General features: G+C 44.8%; 1 protein-coding gene and 1 long non-coding RNA gene across 5 annotated transcripts in view; one reads left to right on the plus strand and one right to left on the minus strand.

Moving 5' to 3' along the window:
* CALN1 (calneuron 1) overlaps positions 1-26,462 on the minus strand; it is a 674,755-nt gene that overhangs the window by 487,311 nt on the left and 160,982 nt on the right. For all 4 annotated transcript variants that reach the window (XM_033193351.1, XM_033193349.1, XM_033193350.1 and 1 more), the window contains one exon: positions 10,244-10,368. In XM_033193351.1, coding sequence (XP_033049242.1) covers positions 10,244-10,368 — 125 coding nt within the window. The remainder of the gene's footprint in view (positions 1-10,243; positions 10,369-26,462) is intronic.
* On the plus strand, positions 1,513-7,061 carry LOC117072901. Its single transcript, XR_004432999.1, has 3 exons — positions 1,513-1,716; positions 2,055-2,255; positions 6,892-7,061. It is a non-coding gene; the product is annotated as an uncharacterized LOC117072901 (long non-coding RNA).

Genomic DNA, 26,462 nt, shown 5'->3' on the forward strand with positions numbered 1-26,462 from the left:
CTGCTATGAGCTGAATGTTTGGGTCCCCCCAAAATGCATATGTGGAAACCTAATCAACAACGTGATATTATTAAGAAGTGAGGTCTTTCAGGAGGTGATTAGGAGGGAAAAGCCCTCAAGAATGGCATTAGTGCCTGCTATGGTTTGAAAGTCCTTTCCAAACCTCACATTGACATTTAATTGGCATTATGATAGTGCTAAGAGGTGAGATGGTTAAGATGTGATTAGACTATGAAAGATCTGCCCTTATGAATGGATTAATGTCATTATCTCAGGGGGAAGTTCATTATCCAGAGCGTGGATTATTATAAAAGTGAGTTTAGTCCTCTCTGGCTTTCTTGTTCTTACCCTCTCTCGCCTTTCCACCTCTGTCACGGGATGAAACAGCATGAAGGCCCTCACCAGATACCGGTGATGTGCACTTGGACTTCCCAGTCTTCAGAACCATCAGCCAAATATACTTCTTTTCTGTATAAATTACCCACAACGTACTATGTTGTTATAGCAACACAAAGCAGACTAAGACAGTGCCCTTATATACTCAAGGCCCAAAAGAACTTATTCACTCTCTCCACCATATGAGGACATAGCAAGATGGTGACATCTATAAATCAGAAAGTGGCCCTCCCCAGACATCAAATCTGCTGGCACCTTGATCTTAGACTTCCAAGCCTCCCAAACTGTGAGAAATAAATTTCTGTTCTTTATGAGCCACCTAGTCTATGGTGTCTTGTTACAGCAGCCTGAACAGACCAAGATACCACCCAAGGGCAACCTCAGCCTGATTTGTGGTCGCCTTTATGGGCTCACTTTGGAGGAGGTCAGAGCTCAATTTCCCGCTTCTGTGTCCTACATCAGTATACCTTTTGCTCAACTGAAGACCAGAAGATGTAAGGGTCCCCGATCTCCTCTCAGACCATCAGTCTTTGTCCAGACCACAGTGAGAAGCTGCTAACCCTAGGAATCTTGACTCTGCCCCCATCACTACACTTCTTCAAACATCCCCCAGACTCTCCTTGGACCCAGCCTACCAGGGCCACATCCTCTGCTGCCTCCCTCTTCATTCATGTAAATAAGCAAGCATTTAAATAAGCATGCAGGCAAAATGATGACAGAAGGTGAAGCCATTTTAGGCCTCTCCCCTTCACCTCCCTCACCTCCTGCCTGTTGTGAAGCAAGTTTGGCTTCACTGTCTCAGAGTCGAATGTCCTCCACCTTCCTTCTGGGAGAAATGAGGCTCCCTAATGTGCACATACAAAGTGAGGAGTGGAAAAATACTGAATATCAGAGGTCAGAAAAGTCAGGAAACTCCCCTTAATGCTAAAACAACAAGGTTATCTGGAAAGTCCCTAGCAGGGCAAACAGCCGTTTGTGGTTTGGTCAAAGGGCGGGAACCAATGAACAACTGACTAATGTTTAAATGTCAGCCAATTGTAAACCTACAACTGTAAAAATCCCCAGTGACTCTGTAACTTGTTTGTGTCTGACTATAAAAGACGGCTGCGCACCGAGCTCGGGATCTCTCCCTAGGATCTGATGCCTAGCTGGAGGGAACCGAGTTCAAACTCGAAATAAAGTGATCCCTGCCTCTTGGCTTTGTCTCTGGACTCTGGTGGTTGCTTTTGGGTCATCGTGGGTCTGGGCATTACATCCTGGGGGCTCGTCTGGGATTGCCCCTAAGCCCACCAGACCCCAGGCCAACGGGTCATCGCAAAAGTGAGTAAGCCGGCTCTGTTTATATGTTGTCTGTCTGCCTGTGAATAATCCCACGGGGTCTGTATATCAGACTGATCTAGTCCTGGCGGACGCGCTATAGGACAGTCAGTGGAGGCCGGTGGGAGACGTCCTCCGGTACTCATCTGGGGCTCTGTATTCTGTGGCCCATCTGCTTCTGGTCAGGTCCTAAGCCCGAGACGCGCTAGCGATCAATATATCTTGGTTGGTGGAAGTTATCTGTTGCATGCCCCTTACTAATTTACCTTGATTTACAGGAACTTCGGAGCCAGTCCTGTACCAGGCCCTAATATCCCTTACCACCCATCTTCTATCAACAGGACTTCCTCGGAATGGGCAACTCCCAGACCACACCACTTTCTCTCCTTGTCAATAATTTTAAAGATGTGAGAGCAAGGGGACATGATCTCAGTATAGAACTTAAAAAGGGAAAATTAATAACCCTCTGCCGCTCTGAGTGGCCCACCTTCGGCGTAGGCTGGCCAGCCGAGGGAACTTTTTGCCTCCCCATTATCCTCCAGGTAAAATCAAGGGTTTTCCTGCCAGGTCATTCGGGACACCCAGATCAGATCCCCTACATTTTAGTCTGGCAAGATCTGGTGGAAAATCTGCCCCCGTGGCTAGCTCCCTTTCTGCTGACCTCTGAACCCTGTAAAACCCTAGTCCCGCAACCAACTGGGACCACCAAAAGACCAAAAACTCCAACTGCCCCCTTGCCCCCTGTGTTGCCTGACAGCCAGGACCTCACATCCTTGGAACCCCCGCCTTATCCTCCCCCTCCCGGACCCCATGCCCAAGCCCAACTGGCCGCACTCCCAGGAAGCCATGAGGGCCGAGAAGCGGCGGCAGCGTCAGGAGAAACTGAAAGTGAACATGGCTCGGGAGGGCCAGCGAGACGAACGCGTGGGCGTGTCCAGCATGAGGCAACTCTGCGAGTTCCCGATTCCACTGTAGCGCTCCCCTTAAGGGAAATAGGACCTCCCAATGACACAGGCAACCCTAGACTCCAGTATTGGCCATTCTCTACCAGTGACCTATATAACTGGAAAACTCAGAATGCCCGGTTCTCTGATAACCCCAAGGACCTAACAGCCCTTCTAGACAGTGTCATGTTCACTTATCAGCCCACCTGAGATGACTGCCAACAGCTCCTCCGCATTCTGTTCACAACAGAGGAACGGGAGAGAATCCAGGTAGAGGCTAGAAAGTTGGTTCCTGGAGATGATGGTCAACTGACTGCGAACCCCGACCTCATTAATGCAGCATTTCCCTTGACCAGGCCAACGTGGGACTACAATACAGCAGAAGGTAGGGGAAAGCTACTCGTTTATCGCCAGACTCTAATGGCGGGTCTCCGGGCTGCAGCTCGCAAGCCCACTAATTTGGCTAAGGTATATTCTGTTTTACAGGGAAAGACAGAAAGCCCCGCTGTTTATCTAGAAAGACTAATGGAAGCCTTTAGACAGTATACACCTATAGATCCAGAGGCACCTGAAAATCAGGCAGCAGTCGTTATGTCCTTTGTCAACCAGGCGGCCCCAGATATTAAGAAAAAGCTACAAAAATTAGAAGATTTGGAGGGAAAACAGGTCCAGGACCTCCTTCGCATAGCACAGAGAGTTTATAACAACAGAGATGCTCCAGAGGAAAGACAAATTAGGGCCACTGAGAAAATGACCAAAGTCCTGGCGGCGGTCGTCCAAAAAGAACAACCACCGCCAGGAAGCACCCAATCCACGCGTGCCCCTAGGCGCAATCTGAGTAAAGACCAATGTGCATACTGTAAAGAAATTGGTCACTGGATAAAAGACTGCCCCAAAAAGAAACAGCGCCAGCCAGGCCAAGGGCAATGGCAGCCCAAATCTATGCTGATACTAGTTACTCAAGATACAGACTGGGGAGACGGGGTTTGGATCCCCTCCCCAAACCTAGGGTAACCTTACAAGTAGAGGGGTCCCCGGTCCAGTTCCTCGTCGATACCGGGGCACAACATTCGGTCTTAGTCAAGCCCTATGGAAAGTTATCTTCCAACTCCTCCTGGGTTCAAGGGGCCACAGGAACCAAAAAATACCCATGGACAACCCAGAGAGCAGTAAACTTGGGAACCGGGAAAGTGTCCCATAGCTTCCTGGTCATCCCTGACAGCCCTTGTCCCCTGCTGGGGAGAGATCTGTTGACAAAAATGGGGGCACAAATCCATTTTCAACCAGAAGGGCCCAAAGTGACTGACTCCCAAGACAGGCCACTATCTGTTCTTACCATAACTCTAGAGGATGAGTACTGGCTTCACCAGGAGTTAACGCCTCCTAACAAAAATATAGACTCCTGGCTCCAGAGCTTCCCGGAGGCCTGGGCAGAAACAGGAGGGCTAGGGCTAGCAAAGCACCGTCCCGCCATTGTTGTTGAGCTTAAGCCCGGGATGGACCCTGTTTGCGTGCGCCAATACCCAATGGCCCTGGAAGCAAAAGAGGGAATTATACCACACATCCGTCGACTCCTAGATCATGGAGTCCTACACCCCTGCCACTCACCATGGAACACTCCGCTGCTACCAATACAACAACCCAACAGTAAAGAATATAGGCCGGTACAAGACTTAAGAGAAGTCAATAAAAGGGTAATGGACATACACCCGACGGTGCCAAATCCATACACCCTCCTGAGTACCTTGAGTCCTAAAAATCAATGGTATACTGTTCTAGACCTAAAAGATGCTTTTTTCAGCCTGCCTTTAGCCCCTAAAAGCCAGGAAATTTTTGCCTTTGAGTGGACAGACTCTGAGAAAGGCATAAGTGGCCAACTGATGTGGACCAGACTGCCACAAGTATTCAAAAACTCCCCAACTCTGTTTGATGAAGCCCTCCACGAAGACTTGGGTGAGTACCGACACCAACACCCCAGTATAACTCTCTCGCAGTATGTTGATGATCTCTTAATAGCAGCAACATCCCCAGAGGCCTGCATCCAAGGAACCAAAGACCTCCTGAAAACCTTGGGAAACCTGGGTTATCGAGCCTCAGCTAAAAAGGCCCAGATCTGCAGGCTGGAGGTAACCTACTTGGGGTATCTACTTAGAGGGGGACAGTGCTGGCTAACAAATGCTCGAAAAGAAACTGTCCTACAGATCCCCAGACCGCAGTCAACACGACAGGTAAGAGAGTTCCTGGGATCTGCAGGGTTCTGCAGACTCTGGATACCTGGCTTCGCTGAACTGGCAAAACCCCTCTATCAGGCTACCAAAGAGCAGCAGCCCTTCAATTGGACTGAAGAGGCTGAGCAAGCTTTCCAGCAAATCAAAACTGCTCTGCTCTCGGCCCCCGCGCTGGGTCTTCCAGATGTCTCTAAGCCTTTCCACTTATACGTGGACGAAAGCCAGGGCATAGCGAAAGCAATATTAACTCAAAATTTAGGTCCATGGCGCAGACCGGTTGCATACCTCTCAAAGAGACTGGACCCGGTAGCTGCAGGATGGCCTCCTTGCCTCCGGATGATTGCTGCAATGGCCCTGATGGTCAAAGACGCTAACAAACTGGCCATGGGCCAAGAATTACAAGTCACCACCCCCCATGCTGTCGAAGGCATCCTCCGACAACCCCCTGACCGATGGCTCAGCAATGCTCGGCTTACCCATTATCAAGGGCTGTTGCTAAATCCCCTCAGAATAACATTTAAGCCCCCGACAACCCTAAACCCAGCATCATTGCTGCCAGACCCAGACTTAAGTAAGCCGCTCCACAACTGTGCTGAAATACTAGCCCAGGTACATGGAGTCAGAGAAGACCTCCAGGACTGACCACTACCAGATGCAGACCTCACCTGGTTCACTGACGGAAGCAGCTTCGTTCACCAAGGACAGAGGTATGCGGGGGCGGCGGTAACCTCAGAGACTGAGATAATTTGGGCTGAGCCTTTACCTCCAGGAACATCAGCTCAAAAAGCTGAGTTAATAGCCTTGACACAAGCCCTGAGACTAGGCAGAGACCATAAACTGACAGTATATACTGACAGCCGGTATGCATTTGCCACTGCCCACATACATGGGGCTATATACAGAGAGAGGGGGCTTCTCACAGCTGAAGGAAAAGGCATTAAAAACAAAGAAGAAATCTTAAATCTTCTGGCTGCCCTTTGGGAACCCAGAAAGCTGGCTATCGTCCACTGTCCAGGACATCAAAAGGCCACTAACCCAGTCACTCGAGGAACCAACCTGGCTGATCAGACTGCAAAAGACGTGGCTAAAACCACTCCTCAGCTGCTGACCCTCCAACTGCCTGATCCCGGGCCCAGAGAACTGCCCTTTCACCCAGAATACTCAGAAGAGGACCTCCAGTGGATAAGTAAACTCCCCGGAACACAGGTCAGTAATCAGTGGTGGAAAGATTCTAACAACAATACCATTCTCCCGGACAGGTTGGGGCAGCGAGTAATAGCACAAATCCACCGAAGCACTCATCTGGGCCCGCGGCGGATGTTAGATTTGATTCAACACGCTGGACTAAAAATTAAAAACGCCCCTGAAAAAGTAGACGCCACAGTTAAAAACTGTGTAGTATGTCAACTCAATAACGCCAGTCACGGGGCCCAGACCACGGGAAAAAGACACAGGGGAGATAGACCTGGTATATATTGGGAAATTGACTTTACTGAAATAAAGCCAGGAAAATATGGATACAAATATTACTAGTTTTTATAGATACATTCTCAGGATGGGCAGAAGCTTTTCCGACAAAGAAAGAAACTGCACAGATTGTGGCCAAAAAGATCCTAGAAGAAATCCTGCCCAGGTACGGCTTTCCAGTCATGATAGGGTCGGATAATGGGCCGGCCTTCACTGCAAAGGTAAGTCAGGAACTGGCTTCCATCCTTGGGGCTAATTGGAAACTACATTGTGCTTATCGACCCCAAAGCTCAGGTCAGGTAGAAAGAATGAATAGAACATTAAAAGAGACCCTAACTAAATTGACCATGGAGACTGGCGCTAACTGGGTAGTCCTCCTCCCCTACGCTCTGTTCCGGGCACGTAACTCTCCTTATAAACTAGGACTTACCCCTTATGAAATAATGTACGGCAAACCACCCCTATCCTCCCTAACCTTAAAGACAATCTCCTCAAAGCTGACACAGATAATGGTCTTGAACTTTTGTTTTCCTTACAAGCCCTACAGAGAGTTCATGAGGAAGTCTGGCCCAAGCTAAAAGAACTATATGAAGCTGGGCCTCCACCCATTCCACATCAATACAAACCGGGAGACTGGGTCCTTGTCAAGCGCCACCGACAAGAAACCCTAGAACCCCGGTGGAAAGGACCATTCCAGGTGATCCTGACTATGCCTGCGGCCCTCAAAGTGGAAGGCATCACCACCTGGATTCATCACACCCACGCCAAGCCTATAGACCCGCTCTCGGACCTTGTTACATCCTCGACGGGAGAGGCAGCAACCTGGACAGTTGACCGGACCAAAGGAAACCCTCTAAAACTTGTTCTACGCTGTCAGCAACCTAAACTGTAACTATGACACCTACCTCCTTTATAACTCTTCTACTCTTATGGATCCCTTGTGGGGAGACCCAGGCAAACCCGGCAACATCCCCTTTCGCTTGGCGTTTCTTCCTGACTGAGAACTGGACCAATTATGCTCAGACAGAACAAAAGGGCTCTGTATTAGGCACTGCTGACTGTCCCCCGGGGGGTTGTAACACTCCCATCCATCTAAATTTCACTGATTTTAAACACCAGCCAGGAAAAGCAGCACCCGCAATTTGTTTCCTCTTTGACCAAACACTCTCTTATTGTAATAACTCATGGGTAGAACAAAGTGTCGGCTGTCCATATAGGTCCTGCAAAATCCACACTGTTAAAATCCTAAAAACTTCTGAGTCCCTATCCAGTCAAACGTGGCAGTCACACAATTTCTTTAAAACTACACCAGGCTACACCTGGGTTATCTGGGACCCCTGGGACCCCCGCTGGACTTCCCAGCAAAAAGGGGCTATGTACTTGACTTCAGGAACTACCTGGCCTAGTAGCCATCTCTTTCTCTGGCGTTCCCTTGTTCAGATCCAGACCACCCTACACGCGGCTATACAGAACCAGGAAAGGGAATTAAATGTCCAGCTTTCAACTTTAACTCCTACCCGCCCCTTTTCCTGGTTATCCCTATTAAGAGAAGGGTTAGAAATCGCAAACGCCACTGGCCTAGGCAATCTCTCTGCATGCTTCTTCTGCGCGGCTCTAGGGCCACCGCCGTTAACCGCAGTTCCACTTCCAGGCCCGTCTAACGCTTCTCTCAGCCTAAGCCCTAACAATAGCCACATACCACCCCCGATCCCTGACATCCCCTTGTTCCTAAACCCTGGACAGACACAAGTTTCCTTTTGTTATTCAAATGCCGGCACTACCCTCTGTAATACAACTTCCACTCCCAACTCAACCCTCTTTGCCCCTCCCGGTTCTTTCTTCTGGTGCAATGGGACCCTATATAAGAACCTTTCCACTCAGGCCACTATAACCCTACTGTGTCTCCCTGTCACGCTAGTCCCCCAACTAACCTTGCGCACCCCTGCAGAATTTTCCTGGTGGGACTCCGCCCCTTTCCCTAGATCAAAACGAGCTATATTCCTCCCCCTAGTAGCCGGAGTCTCACTCACCACGTCCTTAGTTGCTGCAGGACTAGCCGGGGGAGCTTTAGGTCACTCCCTTATCAGCACTGCAAAACTCTCTCATCAATTATCCATAGCTATGGAAGCTTCCGCCGAATCCCTTGCCTCATTAGAGACAATTGACCTCCCTTGCCCAAGTTACTTTACAAAACCGCCGTGCACTAGACCTGTTAACGGCCGAAAAAGGAGGGACCTGTCTCTTCCTCAGAGAAGATTGTTGTTTCTACATAAATGAATCTACAGAAACAACAATCACCTCTGCGGCCAACAGCTGGTGGAATTCCTCCATGTACTCCCTTCTAGTGCCCCTCATAGGACCATTCATAAGTATACTTCTCTTACTCACTATAGGACCATGTATAATAAACAGATTAACAAACTTTGTAAAAGAAAGACTCAACACTGTCCAGCTTATGGTCCTGAGAGCCCAGTACCAACCTGTACTCACCGAGACTTCCGAGTCAGACATATAAGACATATAAGACAGATAAGTCAGACATATAAGAGAGATTGGCTCTCAAGGTACTAGAGAGAGGGGGAAATGAGGAGTGGAAAAATACTGAATATCAGAGGTCAGAAAAGTCAGGAAACGCCCCTTAATGGTAAAACAACAAGGTTATCTGGAAAGTCCCTAGCAGGGCAAGCAGCCGTTTGTGGTTTGGTCAAAGGGCAGGAACCAATGAACAACTGACTAATGTTTAACTTTAAATGTCAGCCAATTGTAAACCTACAACTGTAAAAATCCCCAGTGACTCTGTAACTTGCTGTAACTTGTTTGTGTCTGACTATAAAAGACGGCTGCGCACCGAGCTCAGGGTCTCTCCCTAGGATCTGATGCCTAGCTGGAGGGAACCGAGTTCGAACTCGAAATAAAGCGATCCCTGCCGCTTGGCTTTGTCTCTGGACTCTGGTGGTTGCTTTTGGGTCATCGCGGGTCTGGGCATTACAAAAGCACATTGATTTGAACCATTACACTTAAAAGCAAACATGTGGGCCATCTGGGGTAATTTTTACTTCTCTACTTGAGAAAGCAAATTTAAACCTTGTGCTTTAAAATGGTATTATTACAAGCAACAAAGTATTCAAAAACACTGGGAAAAACTGATTCTGGTTTGACCTCAGCAGATGCAGTACCTAGGTAAAAACATCAGGCTAATTCTCTATTCCAGGAAGAAAACAAAACAAAACAAAACTTGTTTTTCCTATTTTTAATTTTTTTTAATTAGAGGATCGGTTTATCCAAGATACAATGAGACACAGTCCTAGGATGAATTTAGTCATCATGTTCCCAGGTTTATGTCCATCCCTAACCCCTGCCTTGAACACCCAGGGCTGTACTGTGTTACAAAGAAACAGAGGCAATTAAAATAATTGCTATCCATTGCCACCTAGACAGAGCTTCCAGATGATTCCGATTCAGGCAGGATTCAAAGCACTATGGCCAGAAGTCAAGAGACAGCCATTAACAGGGCTTAAACCTCCCCTGCAGATGGACTCTATTGTTGGTGACAACATAGAAACAAGACAATTCCACTGGCGATAAAGACTCTGGAAATTGGAAAACACATTTTAAGAAAGGTGAAGGCTATTCCCCCAGTCAATATCCAAGAAAACTGAAATATCCACCGTAGATTGTTCAGGCTATCAGATCTGTCCCACACACACACACACACAAAAAGCCACTTGGGTAAAATTTTGTCTCTGAACTCTTTCTCATCACGCCATGGTTACACTTGGCCACAACTGCCAAGGAGTGGCCAAAATCCAGGGCATTCAACTAAGCTTCAGAATAGCCACAAACACCTCCCTGGGAGGGGGGCCAACCCCCCAAACAGGGTAGGCTCCTTACCGTCGAGCTCTTCCACGGAGATATTAGCCAGCTGTTCACTGTCACTGCCAGCAGAGAGCGATCGGTTGAGGTAATTCCCCTTGTACAACAAGCCGGCGGTCACATGGTGGAACGGCATCTTTTCCCTGCCCAAGAGAGAACAGGGGAGGGGAAAAGAAAGACATCATCATTCATTCTTCCTTTCCTTTCTTAAAGGACCATCCGATTTTCAGATGGCCGGTGTCATTGTTAAAATAACAATATTTCTAGTGGGAAAGTCAGGATATTTCCAGGGTCCCAATGACCTGAGCAATTTCCAAAGGAACTCAGGTTCTTCCCATTTCTTCACTGTACATCTTACTTCATTTTCCCCATTTAATTATGAATTTGAACCATGTTGTCCTTGTTAATCATGGCACACCACATCACCATCAAACTATCTCTTTCTGCAAATGGCAACACTCTTGACTCCTTTCCTTGGCCTGATAAATTCTCACTTGATGCTTGTAAGAAAGGACTGAGAATCCCAGAAGTGTTGGCATGCCCGGGGACTACATGTCTTGGCTGTGATCAAGCAGAGATCCAAGTGTCTCATTTCTCCCAGATAATACAGACGTTGCACTCACACAGCACTCAAAACAGGTAGGAAATGCCCAAGCTCTAAGTAAGTACATGCAATGGTCTGCATCTCAAGAAGCAGCTGCCAAGCCTGGTTGAGATGCAGATGCTGCTTACATGAGTGGTGTGTGAGCACACACATTCTGAAATGCTAATCACACACGTTCTGAAATGCTAATCACACCTGCCCTGCTGCAAAGGGGAGTGACAGCCTTCAGGTGTCCCACAATGAAGCTGCTTCCAGCACTCGCACATAAATTTAAAGCATCCTTTTAGACCAATGGAAAAAAGCTCCTGCACCCAGATGGTCATCAGTAGGGCTTAGAAGTTTCCACTAATGCAAGGCTGACTAGAGGGTCCAGGCTATGAAAAAAGAGATGTGAGATAAAAGGACAGCAAAGACAATGGAAGAGAATGGAAGAACAAGCAAAGACAAGAAAGAGGAAAGGCAGCTGGGAAGATGATCATCTCTAAAGCAGAAAGAGCACAGCTCCTGGCCCAACTTGTCCAATGATGCTCTCTGTGACTTTGAACAAGACGCTGAATGCTTCATATTCTGCTTCCCCATCTAGCAAGGGGGATTAAGAGGATGGATAAACCTCTGAGCAGAATTAGGGCCAACAGGCAGGAAGCACAGGGAGTCAATCACAAGGCGTGGGTAGAGAACACCTTTGTATCAGAGCTTCTGGAGGTGAACTGGGCAGCAATCAACCTGTGAAACCCCTGAAAATTAAAAGGTTTAACCAGGAGCACAAAGCCAGTTAGTGACAGAAGTTGTTCTAGAACTCCAGCATCCTACATGCTATTTCCATTAGGCAGCCCCAGCTAAGCGCCAGACATTTCCACCCGGATGTCAAACCCTCATTTCAAACTCAAAATGTCTAAAAATGAATTAATTATCTTCCTACAAAGTAGGCTACACTTCCTGGTTTCTCTATTTCTATCAAAGGTGCTTTTTGCTCATCACAACAACTGGAACAACTCTCCCAAATGCTCGGGGCCCCAAAAAGTAAAACAGACACATGGCTGAGGCAAGAGCCAACTGTCAGCTTGCAACCCATCCCCTCGCCCTTAACTCTTCCCATGGCTAACAACGTGTACATCCACAGGACAATTGCAAATGGCAGGATGCTGATTACAAAGGGCACATGCATTTACCAATTATAAGGGGTACATCTTCAGCTAGTTACAAGTCAGATGTTCCAAAATCTATCCTTATATTTAAACATAATACAAGAATCTTTCTCTGGAAGAATACTTTGATGACCACCTCCTTTTCCCTCCAAGTTAATTTTCAGACCAAAAAGCTTTCAAAGGGAGAATCGCATGTATGAATTAGGACTACTCTGTCTTTTCCTTAAGGCCAATCCTGATTTCTTGGGACTGTGTGTCATGGTCATTTGAGTATGGACTGATACCCACTGCCATAATGTGAATGTCTCCCCCAAATTTTATGTGTCAGAAACTTAATCCCCAATGCTACAGTGTTGAGAGGTGGGACCTCTGAGAGGTGATTCGGTCAATAGGGCAGAATTAATGCTGTTATTGCAGGTGTAGGTTATCTATCACAGGAGTGAGTTCCTGATAAAAGGATGAGTTCAGTTGGGTACGGTGGCTCACGCCTGTAATCCCAGCACTTTGGGAGTCTTAAAAAAGATGCTGTTAAGCCGGGCGTGGTGACTCATGCCTGTAATCCCACTTTGGGAGACTGAGGTGGGTGGATCACCTGAGGTCAGAAGTTCAAGACCAGCCTAGCCAACATGGTGAAACCCCATCTCTACTAAAAATACAAAAAATTAGCCGGGCGTGGTAGTGCACACCTGTAATCCCAGCTACTCGGAAGGCTGAGGCAGAAGAACTGCTTGAACCCAGGAGGCAGAGATTGCAGTGAGTTGAAACCACACCATCGCTCGCCAGCCTGGGCAACAAGAGCATCTCAAAAAAAAAAAAAAAAATGAATTCAGCCCCTTTCCCTTCTCTGTCTCTTTCATTCTCTCTCTAGTAACACTCATGCTCTCTTCCTCTTGTGCTACAGGACGACACAGCAAGAAGGCCCCTGAAAGACTCTTGCCCTTGGACTTCCCAGCCTGCAGAGCTGTAAGAAACAAATCTTTGCTCTTTGTAAACAACCCAGTCTCAGGTATTCTGTTATAGCAGCACAAAACAGACTGAGACATCCATGGTCCAGAAAATGAGATGTCAACCCTGGCTAACACTTCTTGTGTGATTTCAACTTCACCCTCAGCACCAGTCCTACACGCAGTGAGCCTCACCAGCTGTTATCTTAACATGTTTAAGTCTTCATAAACATGGGAAGACACCTGCTCTGATATTATCTAATTTGTTAGCTAAGCCTCACTAGATGAGCCTCACCAGCTGCTATCTTAACCAATGTTTAAGTCTTCATAAGCATGGAAAGACACCTGCTGTGTTCTTATCTAATTGCTACCTGGAACAAGACCCACTAAAGTTGGTACAAAAAGTATTCCTTCCATTCCACCATGCATCACTCTAGTTTCTCAGCATTTATAAATATCTTCCTATTGTCACCTTTTACCTGGTTGTCTGCAGCTTTGGATTCGTTACACAAAATTTTACAGTCATAATAAGGATGTTATACTCAAGCAAACATATCCAACCCACGCCCCAGTTCAGCCACAGAATAAATGTTGAGTACTTTGCAAAGAAAACTGGTCACAACTGAATCCCACTTGATATACCAACATAATTTGCTTCTGAAAAAAAAAAAAGGCAGCTTACAAAATTAGGTACACATTCAGTTCATTTAGTCTCTGAATTCAAAAAGCTCAAAGTCTAGTGGGAAAGAAAACGTGCAATTGAACCATCCATACAGATATATAAAGTCATGTTCAAGAAAGGGAAGAACATTATCCTAAATAAGCTAAAAACAGCTGCTGCAATTAAGGACTAAATTTCACTCCAAGCTGCCTAGGGAAACCCAAGCTTTAAGATTCTCTCCTTGGCTAAGGGAAGAGAAATATATAAGTTCAAGCAAAGACAAATCTTATCCTGAAACTAAAACTTGAAGATGGATCCTGCTGTACAGGGCAACAAACAAAAATAAATAAATATTTGCAACAGCAGTTTCACTCATTGTGAAATATTTAAGCAACTGTCATGAAAACAATCTTTCTGTATTTTATGTAAGCCAGTGATATGGTCTGAATGAATGTGGCCCCAATAATTCATACACTGGAACCTAAGACTCTAATGTGATAGTATTAAGAGATGGAGGCTTTAGAAGCTGATTAGGTCCATGAACGTTCCTCCCTCATGGATGGGATTAATACCCTTATAAAAGGGCTGGAAGGAACTAACAAGGCCCTTTTGTCTTTCTGCCTTCCACCATGTGAAAATGCAGCAACAAGGCAGCATATTGGAAGCCTAGAGCACCCCTTGCCAGATGCAAAGTCTATAGGTGTCTTGATCTTGGACTTCCCAACTTCTAGAACTGTAGGAAATGAATTTCTGTTGTTTATAAATTAGCTAATCTAAGGTATTTGTTACAGCAGTAGAAACTAAGACAGGCAGAGTGGTTTCATGGTTAAGAACTGGCTGGGTGCAGGGGCACATGCCTGTAATCCCAGCACTTTGGGAGGTGAAGGCAGCAGTTGGAAACCAGCCTAGACAACATGGTGAAACCCCATCTCTACTAAAAATACAAATATTAGCCAGGCGTAGTGGCAGGTGCCTGTAATCCCAGCTACTTGGGAGGCTGAGGCACGAGGATCACTTGTACCCGGGAGTGGAAGTTGCAATCAGCTGAGACTGTGTCACTGCACTCCAGCCTGGGTCATAGAGGGAGACTCCACCTCCAAAAAAACAAAAAAACAAAAAACCAGCACTTTCTAGTCAAAAACAGTGAAACAGTGTTAGATTTTAATCCTACCTCTGCCCTTATTAGCCAGGTAAATAAGTTGCTTGACCTCTGTCAGCCTGTCTCCTCTTCTGTAAAACTAGGGTTTTAATACATACTGAAGAGAATAGTACTGTTGTAAATATTAAATAAGATAAACAGCCAGGCATGGTGGCTCGCATCTGTAATCCCAGCACTTTGGGAGGCCAAGGCAGGAGGATCACTTGATGTCAAGATTTCCAGACCAGCCTGGGCAACAGAGCAAGACCCTGTCTCTACACAGACAACAACAAAAAAAAATTAATTAATTAATTATCTGGGCACGGTGGTACACACATGCAGTCATAGCTACTCGGGAGGCTGAAGTGAGAGGATCATTTGGGCACAGTAATTTGAGACTTCAGGGAGCTATGATCACACCACTGTACTCCAGCCTGAGTGACAGAGCAAGACTCTGACTCTAAAAAGATACAATACAGACAGCACTATACTTAGCACCAGGCATCTGCTCAGTGAGTATTACCAGTAATTATTTGCTAAGGATTATATGAAGCAGGATGCAGGGGCAACAAGAAGTCATGGATGAATTAGATTGATGCCTGGATTACATGCTGGATTACAAAGGAGGGTCGGTGAGACCTGACAAAGGGCAAGCTTCAGGGAGAGGCTGGCATGTAAACCACTGTGCTGAGGGATCAGGCGTGAGCAGCAAAGCACCAGCGGGTTCCAGTGCTGAATGGTGTCAGCAAGCTCTGGCAATACCATGCAGAAGGGGCTACTTGAATTGAAACTGCCAGAGCCAAAGAAGAGTCCATTTTCTGGGTGCCAGGAAGGCTAAATGGTCATATCAAAGATATTGAGAGGTTAAAACCAAAAGGGATGGTTACTGTTAATGGGGTCAAGGAACTGGTACATTTCTTGACAGAATAATATACTAAAGAAGCCATGTATGGTGGCTAACACCTGTAATCTCAGTATTTTGGGAGGCTGATGCTGCAAGATCACTTGAGGCTAGGAGTTCAAGACCAGTCTGGGCAATATGGTAAGACTGTGTCTCTAGAAAAAAATTTTAAAAATTAGTCAGGCATGGTGGTGCACGCCTGTAGTCCCTGCTACTCAGGAGGCTGAGGTAGGAAGATCACTTGAGCCCAGGAGTTTGAGGCTGCAGTGAACTATAATCTTGCCACTGCCCCTTAGCCTGGGCAACAGAGGGAGACCTTGTCTATAAAAAAAATTAATTAAATAACTAAAGAGCTTCTTTCACATTAACTTGAAATGATGCCCTTTTGTGATGGTCAATTTCATGTGTCAACTTGACTGGGCCATGGGTTGCCCAGATATTTGGCTGAACATTATTCTGGATGTGTCTGTGAGGGTGTTGCTGGATTAGGTTAACTTTTGAACTGGTAGCCTGAGTAAAGCAGATTCTCCTCTCCAGTGTGGGTAGGTCTCATCCAATAATGAATAGAATGAATAGGCTTACATAGAATGAACACACTGAGTAAGAAAGAATTTGTTCTTCAAACTGTCTTCAAGCTGGGACATCCATCTTATTCTGCCCTTGAACTCAGACTTGGACTGGAGCTTTTCACTATCTGATTCTCAGGTCTTCAAACCAGACTGGAACTATACCGTCAACTCTCTTGGGTCTTCAGCTTGCTGACAGCTGACTGTGGAATTTTCAGAGTCTGTAACTGCATGAGCTAATTCCTTACGATAAATCTCTTTAAAGTTATACAGATAGATAGATAGATAGATAGATAGATAGATAGATAGATAATAGATAGATAGAAAGAAAGAAAAATAGAGATATGTGATAGATGATGGATGGATGGATAGATAGATAGATAGATAGATAGATAGACAGATTCTGTTTCTTTGGAGTACCCACGTTAATATACCTTCTTTTTTTTTTTTCCTCTACAGTACCAAAGACCCAGGCACATTTGCAGGAGGGTAGCAGTATTATTCTGAGCAAAGCCCTGAGTGTTCTACAGGGCTTCTAAAGCAGTACTACTCAAAGTGTGGTCTGTAGACCACTGCTACTTGCACACCATTTGTTGCTGGTCTGCAGTGAGATAAGTACAAGAATTGAGAGAAAGCATTGAAATAGCAATTTAGAGCATTGCCCCAACTTCTAAGCACATGACCAGTGGACTCGATTTTTGTATATTTTTGCTTCTTTTATTTTTCTTGGTAATTCTTTCTTACTGTATTTTTTTAAAGTATCAGTCTACACAAGACTGAAACTAAAAAATAAAAAAAAAATTAAAACTGGTCCTTCGTCACAAATAGTTTGAGAAGCATAGCTCTAAAGTATTTAATTTCTGTTGTATAGATTTGTGATAATGAACCACAGAGAGAGGAAGAAAACCATTTGGAGAAATGGCATCTTAACTTGTCCCTGAAACTTTTTCAAAGAGCTTAAGACTTCTTAAAAGTCTTAGATGGACTTCTGAAAGAAGTTGAAAGACTTCAGTTGATTCCTGAGCTCTCTACAGAGTGCTGGAGAAGTACATGGCATCTCTTGCAGACTTGACGGCAATCCGTGTCCTACAATTACCAGACATACAAGGGGCAATATTGATCTTGCATGCTAAAGGTTAAAGAGCCTAACCAGCCCTGATAGAGCCTTTGCCAAATTCCTGTAAAAACAACCACGAAGGCACACCAAAATAGTGATATTCTCAATGACACCAATGCCAGGGTATGGAAGAAGCTTCCATAAAATCAGTACAGTTAGGATTAGAATGATGAATAATCAGTGGTGCAGCCTTGAAGTCAGAGAGGGAATAATAGAGTCAGATAGTACAGGGATAAGAAGAGATTTTTATCTACCCAAATTCTCTTCTATTTCAGGGACTTAGGGATGACCAACGAGAACAGCAGGCAATCACCCTTCTGACTGTGTTGAAATTGCTTTATTCAAGCAGCCAAGGTCAAATCCCACCACTGACCTTTCCACCACTGTGAAGAAACAACCTTTTTCCTCTAGCTACTCATGGATCATAACTCCCAGTATGCAAGGTGGCTAGAAATGGAAGGTCTGAGACATGAATCCTGTACATGAAGATGAGAAATTGGCTGCAAGGCACAGGTGTTGGTGAGAAGGACCCCAGGAGTAATGACCTATGGGGATCATGATTTTTCAAGCATTGCTTCAGAAAGGAAAAAAACTGTAGAAGGCCTTGAATAACCCAGAAATATATATCTCCTCCTCTCAGTTCAAGAGCTACATGGTGGGGACAAGAAGATCTCATCTTACTCCAGCAAAGATGCTCTCCACAAAGGCCAGCTAGACCCTGGACATTTGGCTAAGCGCTTATAAAACAGTTTTATTCCCTCGCTAAAATCCTGCAGGGGTATGCCAGTTGGCAAACACTGAGTTTGGACAGATCTCAAATCAGACAAGAATGAGTAAGCAAAAACACTAACGTAGTAGTCTGTGTAAAAATTCTGCATCATTAGAGAAGGAAGAACTTTCAAGAAGAAGTAGAGCAAAAGCCTATTGCCAACAATGATATAATACAAGAAAGGACAATTTTACAAACTTTCTGTTTTATGCCCTAAACTTTTCAGCAAGGTGTCTATGACATAGGGATGCAAATTCATAAAGAAATATCAGAGTGAGAAGAAGAGATGTCAAGACAAAAAGAAAAGACAATAAGCTGAGAGGTAAGCCAGTTTGGAAAAGGTGCAGACATTTGCAAACAAAGGAGAAATCCAAAAACAGTAACAGAATGAAAATCTGCATTAATGGCAATGAAGAATATTTCAAAGAAACAGAAATTTTAGCACATGCCATAAGGCACCCATGTACCCACCACCCAGATTTAATGATATTTTGCCTTCTTTGCTTAGATTTTTTTTAAAGAAATAACATACTACACTGAAACCCTTACCACCTACTCTATTCCTTCACTTCCCTCCCTCCACAGTGACAACTCTATTCTGGAGGTAGAACATATCCTTCCTGTCCATGCTTTTAAATTTGCCCACATTTTGATGTAACTATATAGAATATATTGTATTATTGCTGTGTCTATCTTTAAATTTACGTAAATGATATTACACCTTCCATATGCTTTTGCAACCTGCATGGTTCACTCTATATTGGCTTTCTGGGATCTATCTAAATCCATACACATATACCTAGTTAATTAATTTTTAACTGCTCAACAGTTTTCCATTATACAAATACCCAATTGTATAAATTACACAATTGATGGAAAAGTGTACTGCAATGAATATCCCCATGTGTGTCTCTTTGTAGTTCTCTGAACTGCATACCTAAATAAAATACTACCTGCTTGTTGAGTATGCAAATCTTTACCTTTATTGGATTTAGTGAAATTGCACTCCAAAGTGATTGTGTTATTTATTAGTATATAATAGTTATTTACTGATATATAATAAATTACCCCTGAACTTTGTGGCTTAAAATAAATATTTATTATCTCAGGTTCTGTGGGTCAGAATCAGGAGCTGCTTAGCTGGGTGGTTCTGGCTCAAGAAGTCTTCTCTGATTGCAGTCAAGACACTGACTGGAGCCACCATCATCAGAAGTCCTGACCGGGGCTGGAGGATCCATTTCCAAGATGGCGCACTCACATAGCTCTTTCTTTGTTCATGTGAATTGGGAGCACTCACATGGTTGCCAACATGATGCCACTAAACATGGATTTGGAAAGAGATGTTCACAAAAGGTCTCACTTTCTTGTGGGTCTCTCCATAGGGGAGCTAGATCACCCCAAGCAAGTGATCAAAGAGACAGGGTCAGGGACTCTTATGACTTGGTCTTGGAAATCACACACCTTCACTTCTGCCACATTGTTTCATTAGAACTGTGTCACTGAATACAGCCAACACTTAAGGGGAAAGGAATTAGACTCCATCTTTTGAAAAATGGAGTATCAGAGAATGTTTAGATGTGTTTTAAAACCACCTTAGTGATTGTGACAATTTACAGATCCACCATTAGTCTAGGAGTGTGTCAATTTCCCCAATAGCCTTGCCAAAACTTGGTATTAGCAGACTGTTTCATTTTTTTTTTTTTTTTTTTTTTGAGGCGGAGTCTCGTTCTGTCGCCCGGACTGGAGTGCAGTGGCCGGATCTCAGCTCACTGCAAGCTCCGCCTCCCGGGTTCACGCCATTCTCCTGCCTCAGCCTCCCGAGTAGCTGGGACTACAGGCGCCCGCCACCTCGCCCGGCTAGTTTTTGTATTTTTAGTAGAGACGGGGTTTCACCGTGTTAGCCAGGATGGTCTCGATCTCCTGACCTCGTGATCCGCCCGTCTCGGCCTCCCAAAGTGCTGGGATTACAGGCTTGAGCCACCGCGCCCGGCCGACTGTTTCATTTTTAATTGGATTTCCTTGACTGCTAGCTTAAGCATCTTTTTGTATGGCTTTTGCCCATTCAATTTCTTCTGCTACAAGTGTGCTTTTCATCTTTATGTATTGGATTGTTTATAATTTTTGCACTGCTTTGTCCTTCTATGTTACTGTCCAGTGTCTAATTTCAATCTTATTTTTAACCCCTTTTCCCCCAAAATTAGTCAGTATTATTGTTTCTTACAACCGATGCTTATCTAAACTTTTCCACAAGTTTGCCAATTTTCTGCTCATCACTGGTTCTTGCAGGCTACTCTTTTGTTCCAGATTCAATTTCTTTTTCAGTGACGTGTAAATGTAAATGAGGGGCTATAAATGGCAAGCTTTCTAAGTCTTTGTCTTAAAAAGTCTTTATTTCAACTTCATTTGAATTACAAAGGTTAACCTAGTAGAGAATTATAAATTAATGATTTCCTTAGCACTTAGAAAATGTTTTGTTTCTGATGAGAAATCTATAGGTATACTTGCTGTTCACCTATTCATACTCATTCTGGACAATTCTAAGTCATTATGTTTTCAGATATAGGCACTCTCCAAATCTCTTCATTCTCTTTTTCGTAAGCTCTTATTAGACATACGTTGGACCTCTCTGTTCAAGCTGGATTCTCTTGACTGGTTTACCCAAAAGCTATTCATAGTTCATCTGACCAAGGAAGCTGGGAAGCCAATAACTATTTTCCAGACTCTCTTGCTACTAAGGTTCTGGATGAAAGTTAGTTCTAATATTCAAAAGCTCTTACACAAAATTTGCCATATAGACATGAGGTGAAGGCAGTGGTATACTGGTAAATGTTTAGCCCTCGCTCTCAAAAAGAAGCACTCTTGATGTGTAGCGTTTTCCATTTTCATGATATAAATATTCCCACAAGGGCCAATTCCAAGCTCCCAACATGTGCCACTAAACATGGATTTGGAAAGAGACGTACAGCAGTATACCAGCATACCACTGCACAGCATCTCCGCCACACACACACACACACACACATACACACACTAGACTACATTAACCACAAAATCACAAATAATAGTAAAATGTAGCAAAACGATTAGGAAGTGATGAATTTTAAATATTTATTACCCTGATTTTTAAATTTATTTCATGGTAAGTTTATATACAATTTTTAAGAATGAACACATAGGCTGAGTGTGGTGGCTCACACCTGTAATCCCAGCACTTTGGGATGCCAGGGTGGAAGCCAGGAGTTCAAGACCAGACTGGGCAACATAGCAAGACCTCATCTCTACAAAAAATAAAACAATTAGCCGGGCATGGTGGTATGTACCTGTAGTCCTAGCTACTCGGGAGGCTGAGGTGGGAGGATTGCTTGAGCCCAGAAGTTCAAGGCTGCAGTGAGCTAAGATTAAACCCCTGTACTCCAGCCTGGGTAACAGAGAATGAGACCCTGTCTCAAAAAAAAAAAAAAAAAAAGATGCATTTAAAAATCACCTCACAAAATCCTTCAGAATGTAAAAGTGGGTTCTCACAAGCCAGTATGAGCTGGCTCCAGCATGTCACTGACTGTTTCCTTGCCATGTTGTGACTTTCTACAGAAAAGAAGACATGAAAACATGACATTTTCCTGCAGCAACATTCCATTGTTCACACTCCAGTTTCTTGGCTGTGACAAAGCAGCTATGGGGGTGGCAGCAATGGCTTCTGAATCCCCAGATCACAGCTCTAGGGGACCATTCTCCAAATGTTGGGAAGTCAAGAGAATGTTGCAGGGACAACATACTGCAGTGGCAGCCTCAGTGGTAGTAACTCTCCTGGAGAGTTGGCTTTGAATTATTCTGGAAGTCATGCCGGACAACCACCTAAAATCCACTCCTTCAACCCTTGAACAATTATGCAAGCATCAAATCCCTCATATTAAATCCCTGCCTGCTTAAAATACCCAGAGTGGTTACTGGTTCTTCAACTAAGTCTTGACTGATACCTCATAGTATTGTCTATGTTCCTTAAACTCTTCCATTTGTTCACATTTTTACCTCTCTGTGTATCTCAGAAGTAATCTCCTCAAATTATTTGCAAATTTACAATTTCTCTTTTCAGTTTTTACTGAATTGTGGTTGAACCTGTCTACTGAATTTTTTATTTAAATGACTATATTTTCCATTTCCAAAAGTTTACTTTGGTTCTTTTATAAACACACCTCTTATTTTTCACTGAGTATGAATCTTTCATTATGATTCTTATACTTTCTTTCACCTTTTAACCATTTAAAAAAATTTTTTTTTTGAGACAGAATCTCGCTCTGTCACCCAGGCTGGAGTGCAGTGGTGCAATGTGAGCTCACTGCAAGCTCCGCCTCCCAGATTCAAGCAATTCTCCTGCTTCAGCATCCCAAGTAGCTGAGATTACAGATGTGCACCACCATGCCTGACTAATTTTTGTATTTTTCGTAGAGACAGGATTTCACCATATTGTCCAGGCTGGTCTCTATCTCCTGCTTCAAGTGATCTGCCTACATTAGCCTCCCAAAGTGCTGGGATTACAGGTGTGAGCCACCGCACCTGGCTCTTTTAACCATTTCTAACTGACTCATTTCATATTTTTCTTCAGAATGTCATTCTATAATTTCCATTTCTGAAGGCACTAATCCTCTTTTTGTACTACCCTGATTTTCCTAGGTGACAAACTGTTTCCCAGTGCGGCCTGTCATTTGTTGAGGGGAGGAACCCCAGTAGCCTTTACAACAGGTGACGCTTTCCCATTGGAGTTCTAAGTTCACAGAGATCCCCGTCCATCACACAGGGCGTCTCACCAGTTTGGAACCAGTAATTAGATAAATTCCCTAACTTAGAAGCCTGCACCACACAGGTAGTGTACATTTGGACAGCACATCCCCTGGAACACTGGCTTAGAGTTTTGATTTGTCACTGTAGCATCTGTCTTTGGCAGCCATTGCTCTGGGAAGAAATAAGCATCACTGCTACTTTGCTGGGCCAGTGGGGAGACGGAATCTAGCTCCCACTTGTAAGTGAAAACTGTAACCTCCACCTCGCAGGTTCAAGTGATTCTCCTGCCTCAGCCTCCCAAGTAGCTGGGATGACAGGCATGCACCACCATGCCCGGCTAATTTTTGTATTTTTAGTAGAGACAGGATTTCACCATGTTGGCCAGGCTGGTCTCGAACTCCTGACCTCAAGTGATCCACCTGCCTTGGCCTCCCAAAGTGCTGGGATTACAGGCATGAGCCACCATGCCCGACCACGTGTTGAAATTCTTATTGCCAATGTGACAGTATTAACAGATAGGGCCACTGGACTCCAGCCTGGGCAACAGAGCAATACTCCGTCTCAAAAAGAATTTCAACATATGACTTTTGGGGAAACACAAACATTTCATCCACGAATAGTAAGTTGCTATTAGGTTGTGCGAGAGTAATAGCAGTTATTGCCATTACTGTTGCATCAACCATTACTCTTTGCCATTACTTTTAATGGCAAAAACTGCAATTACTCTTGCACCAACCTAACAAAACAGAGTATGTGGCTTAAACAACAAACATTTGTTTCTCATGGTTCTCAAAATCAGGGTGCCAGCTTGATCAAATTCTTGATGAAGACCCTCTTCCTGGTCTACAGGTGGCCCTCTTCTCATTGTGTCCCCATGAGGTGGACGGCAAAGAGAGCTTTGGTCTCTTTGTCCCCTTATAAGGGGACATTCATGAGGATTCCACCTCATTAGCCAATGAGGCCTCCACCCCCCGCTCATTAGCAGATAGGGCCTTTGAGAGATGAGTGGCTCACTATATCATGACCTAATCCCTCTCAAAGGCCCTATCTGCTAATACCATCACATTGGCAATAAGAATTTCAACATATGGTCAGGTGCGGTGGCTCGTGCCTATAATCCCAGCACTTTGGGAGGCCGAGGCAGGTGGATTACTTGCGGTCAGGAGTTCGAGACCAGCCTGGCCAACATGGTGAAATCCTGTCTCCACTAAAAGTACAAAAATAAGCCAGGCATGGTGGTGCATGCCTGTCATCCCAGCTACTTGGGAGGCTGAGGCAGGAGAATCACTTGCACCTGGGAGGTGGAGGTTACAGTGAACCAAGATCACGCCCCTGCACTCCAGCTTAGGCAACAGAGCAATACACCATCTCAAAAAAAGAAAAACAAATTCAACATATGACTTTTGGGGAAACATAAATATTTAGTCCATGAATTCCAGGGGGCTGGGAAACCGGAGTCTCATTTCCTGTTTCCTGCCTGTGCCATTCCAAGACCACATCTTTTGTCTCTGCATGAACATTAAAACCCCATCACCAGAGCTTTCTGGGGGGCAGGGAGGTTCCTGCTGTTCAGTGGTGCCCACTCCTATGCTTATCTCCCTGGGCTCTGAGTTTCCCCTTCCTTCCTTTCTTTCCAAACTAACTGATTTTATTCATCAGAGCTTAGCCAGGAAAACAGAGCCTATATCAGGTAGTTCAACAGGAGGATTTAAAACAGCCATCTACTAAGGTGTTGGAAGGGTGGGAAAGCCAAACAGAGATACTTAGCAGAGATTAGAGATGGCAGCAACGTATTCCCACCCCCAGCCTGGAAGGACGTAGGGAGAGGGTGGTACTATCAGAGCCTCAAAGTTGAGTTTCCCAAAAGGATCTAGCACCGTGGTAGGGGCTGCCCAATAGGAACTAAAAGGAGAGATGGAAAGGCTTTGCTCTGCCAAGATTCAAAGCAAGAACCACTGAAAAGACATAGCCACTGCTGGAGACATTTGTCAAAAGCAGATTGAGATGGGGAAAATACCCCAGCCTATCTCTTTTTCCCGCCTTTTCATTTCCTGCTGGTGCCTCCCTTTGGCCAAATCAGTCAGCAGCCTATTGCCAGGGAATCTGGAAATGTAGTTTGCAAACATCAAGCCCTATCATGTCGAGTAGGAGAAAAAGGCAGATAAATCCATAAGAAAGCAGGCAGATGACCAGCACAGTGACACGTTTAATAATTTTTTCTATTTTATTCTGCATTTCTATGTTGACAGCAGAAAAAGCACCCATGTTAGCTTAAGACACTGACAGAGGTAGATCTCCAGGTGACAATTTCGAACTTCAAGGATAAGGAGAAATGCTCCGAGCATTCAGGTAGAAATACAGGTTATCAGTCAGGCACGGTGGCTCGCACCTGTAATCCCAGCAGTTTGGGAGGCCAAGGCAGGCAGATCCCTTGAGATCTGGAGTTTGAGACCAGCCTGGCCAACATGGCAAAACCCCATCTCTACTTAAAAATACAAAAATTAGCCAGGCATCATGGTGTGCACCTGTAATCCCAGCTACTCGGGAGGCTGAGGCAGGAGGATCACTTGAACCTGGGAGGCGGAGGCTGCAGTGAGCCGAGACCACACCACTGCACTCCAGCCTGGGCGACAGAGCACACCCACAAAACAACAAAATGAGATTCAGTTTCCTTCAGAGTAATAACGGCTTCTGAAGATTCCTCTAGAAGCAGCCACAAAAACCACACTATCTCCACCTCCTGCCACCTTGAAAGGGTCACTTAAAATAAGTAGAGAAGTTTACGAAGTAAATCATGAGGCAATATTTTAAATCAAATGTAACAGAAAATAAAGTTCTCACTTCAAACAATTCAAACTAAAAAAACACTGAAGTACAGTGAAGTACAAGTGAAGGATGATGGTCATTTTATGTTTGAGGGTAAAATTCAAAATGATAGCATACGAGTCATAAACTTCTATGTACCGTATCATAGCACTGTAAAGTAAAAATAATTTAAATATAAAGAAAAACTGGCTGGGCACAGTGGCTCACATCCATAATCCCCACACTTTGGGAGGTCGAGGCAGGAGGATAACTTGAGGCCAGGAGTTCCAGACCAGCCTGGGCAACACAGCGAAACCTCATCTCTATGAAAAATTTAGAAATAGCCTGGCATGGTGGTGCGCACCTGTATCCTCAGCTACTTGGGAGACTGAGGTGGGAGGATCGTTTGAGCCCAGGAAGTCAAGGCTGCAGTGAGCATGATGTTGCCACTGCACTTCAGCTGTGACAACAAAGCAAGACTCTGTCTCTAAAAAACTAATACATACATACATACATACATATATACATACATACATAATTTTTAAAAATTGTTGAAGTCGGCCGGGCGTGGTGGCTCAAGCCTGTAATCCCAGCACTTTCGGAGGCCGAGACGGGTGGATCATGAGGTCAGGAGATCCAGACCATCCTGGCTAACACAGTGAAACCCCGTCTCTACTAAAAAATACAAAAAACTAGCTGGGCGAGGTGGCGGGCGCCTGTAGTCCCAGCTACTCGGGAGGCTGAGGCAGGAGAATGGCGTAAACCCGGCAGGCGGAGCTTGCAGTGAGCTGAGATCGCGCCACTGCACTCC

Source organism: Trachypithecus francoisi, unplaced genomic scaffold (genome assembly GCF_009764315.1).
Source record: "Trachypithecus francoisi isolate TF-2019V2 unplaced genomic scaffold, Tfra_2.0 Lachesis_group4, whole genome shotgun sequence".
Lineage (NCBI taxonomy): Eukaryota > Metazoa > Chordata > Mammalia > Primates > Cercopithecidae > Trachypithecus > Trachypithecus francoisi.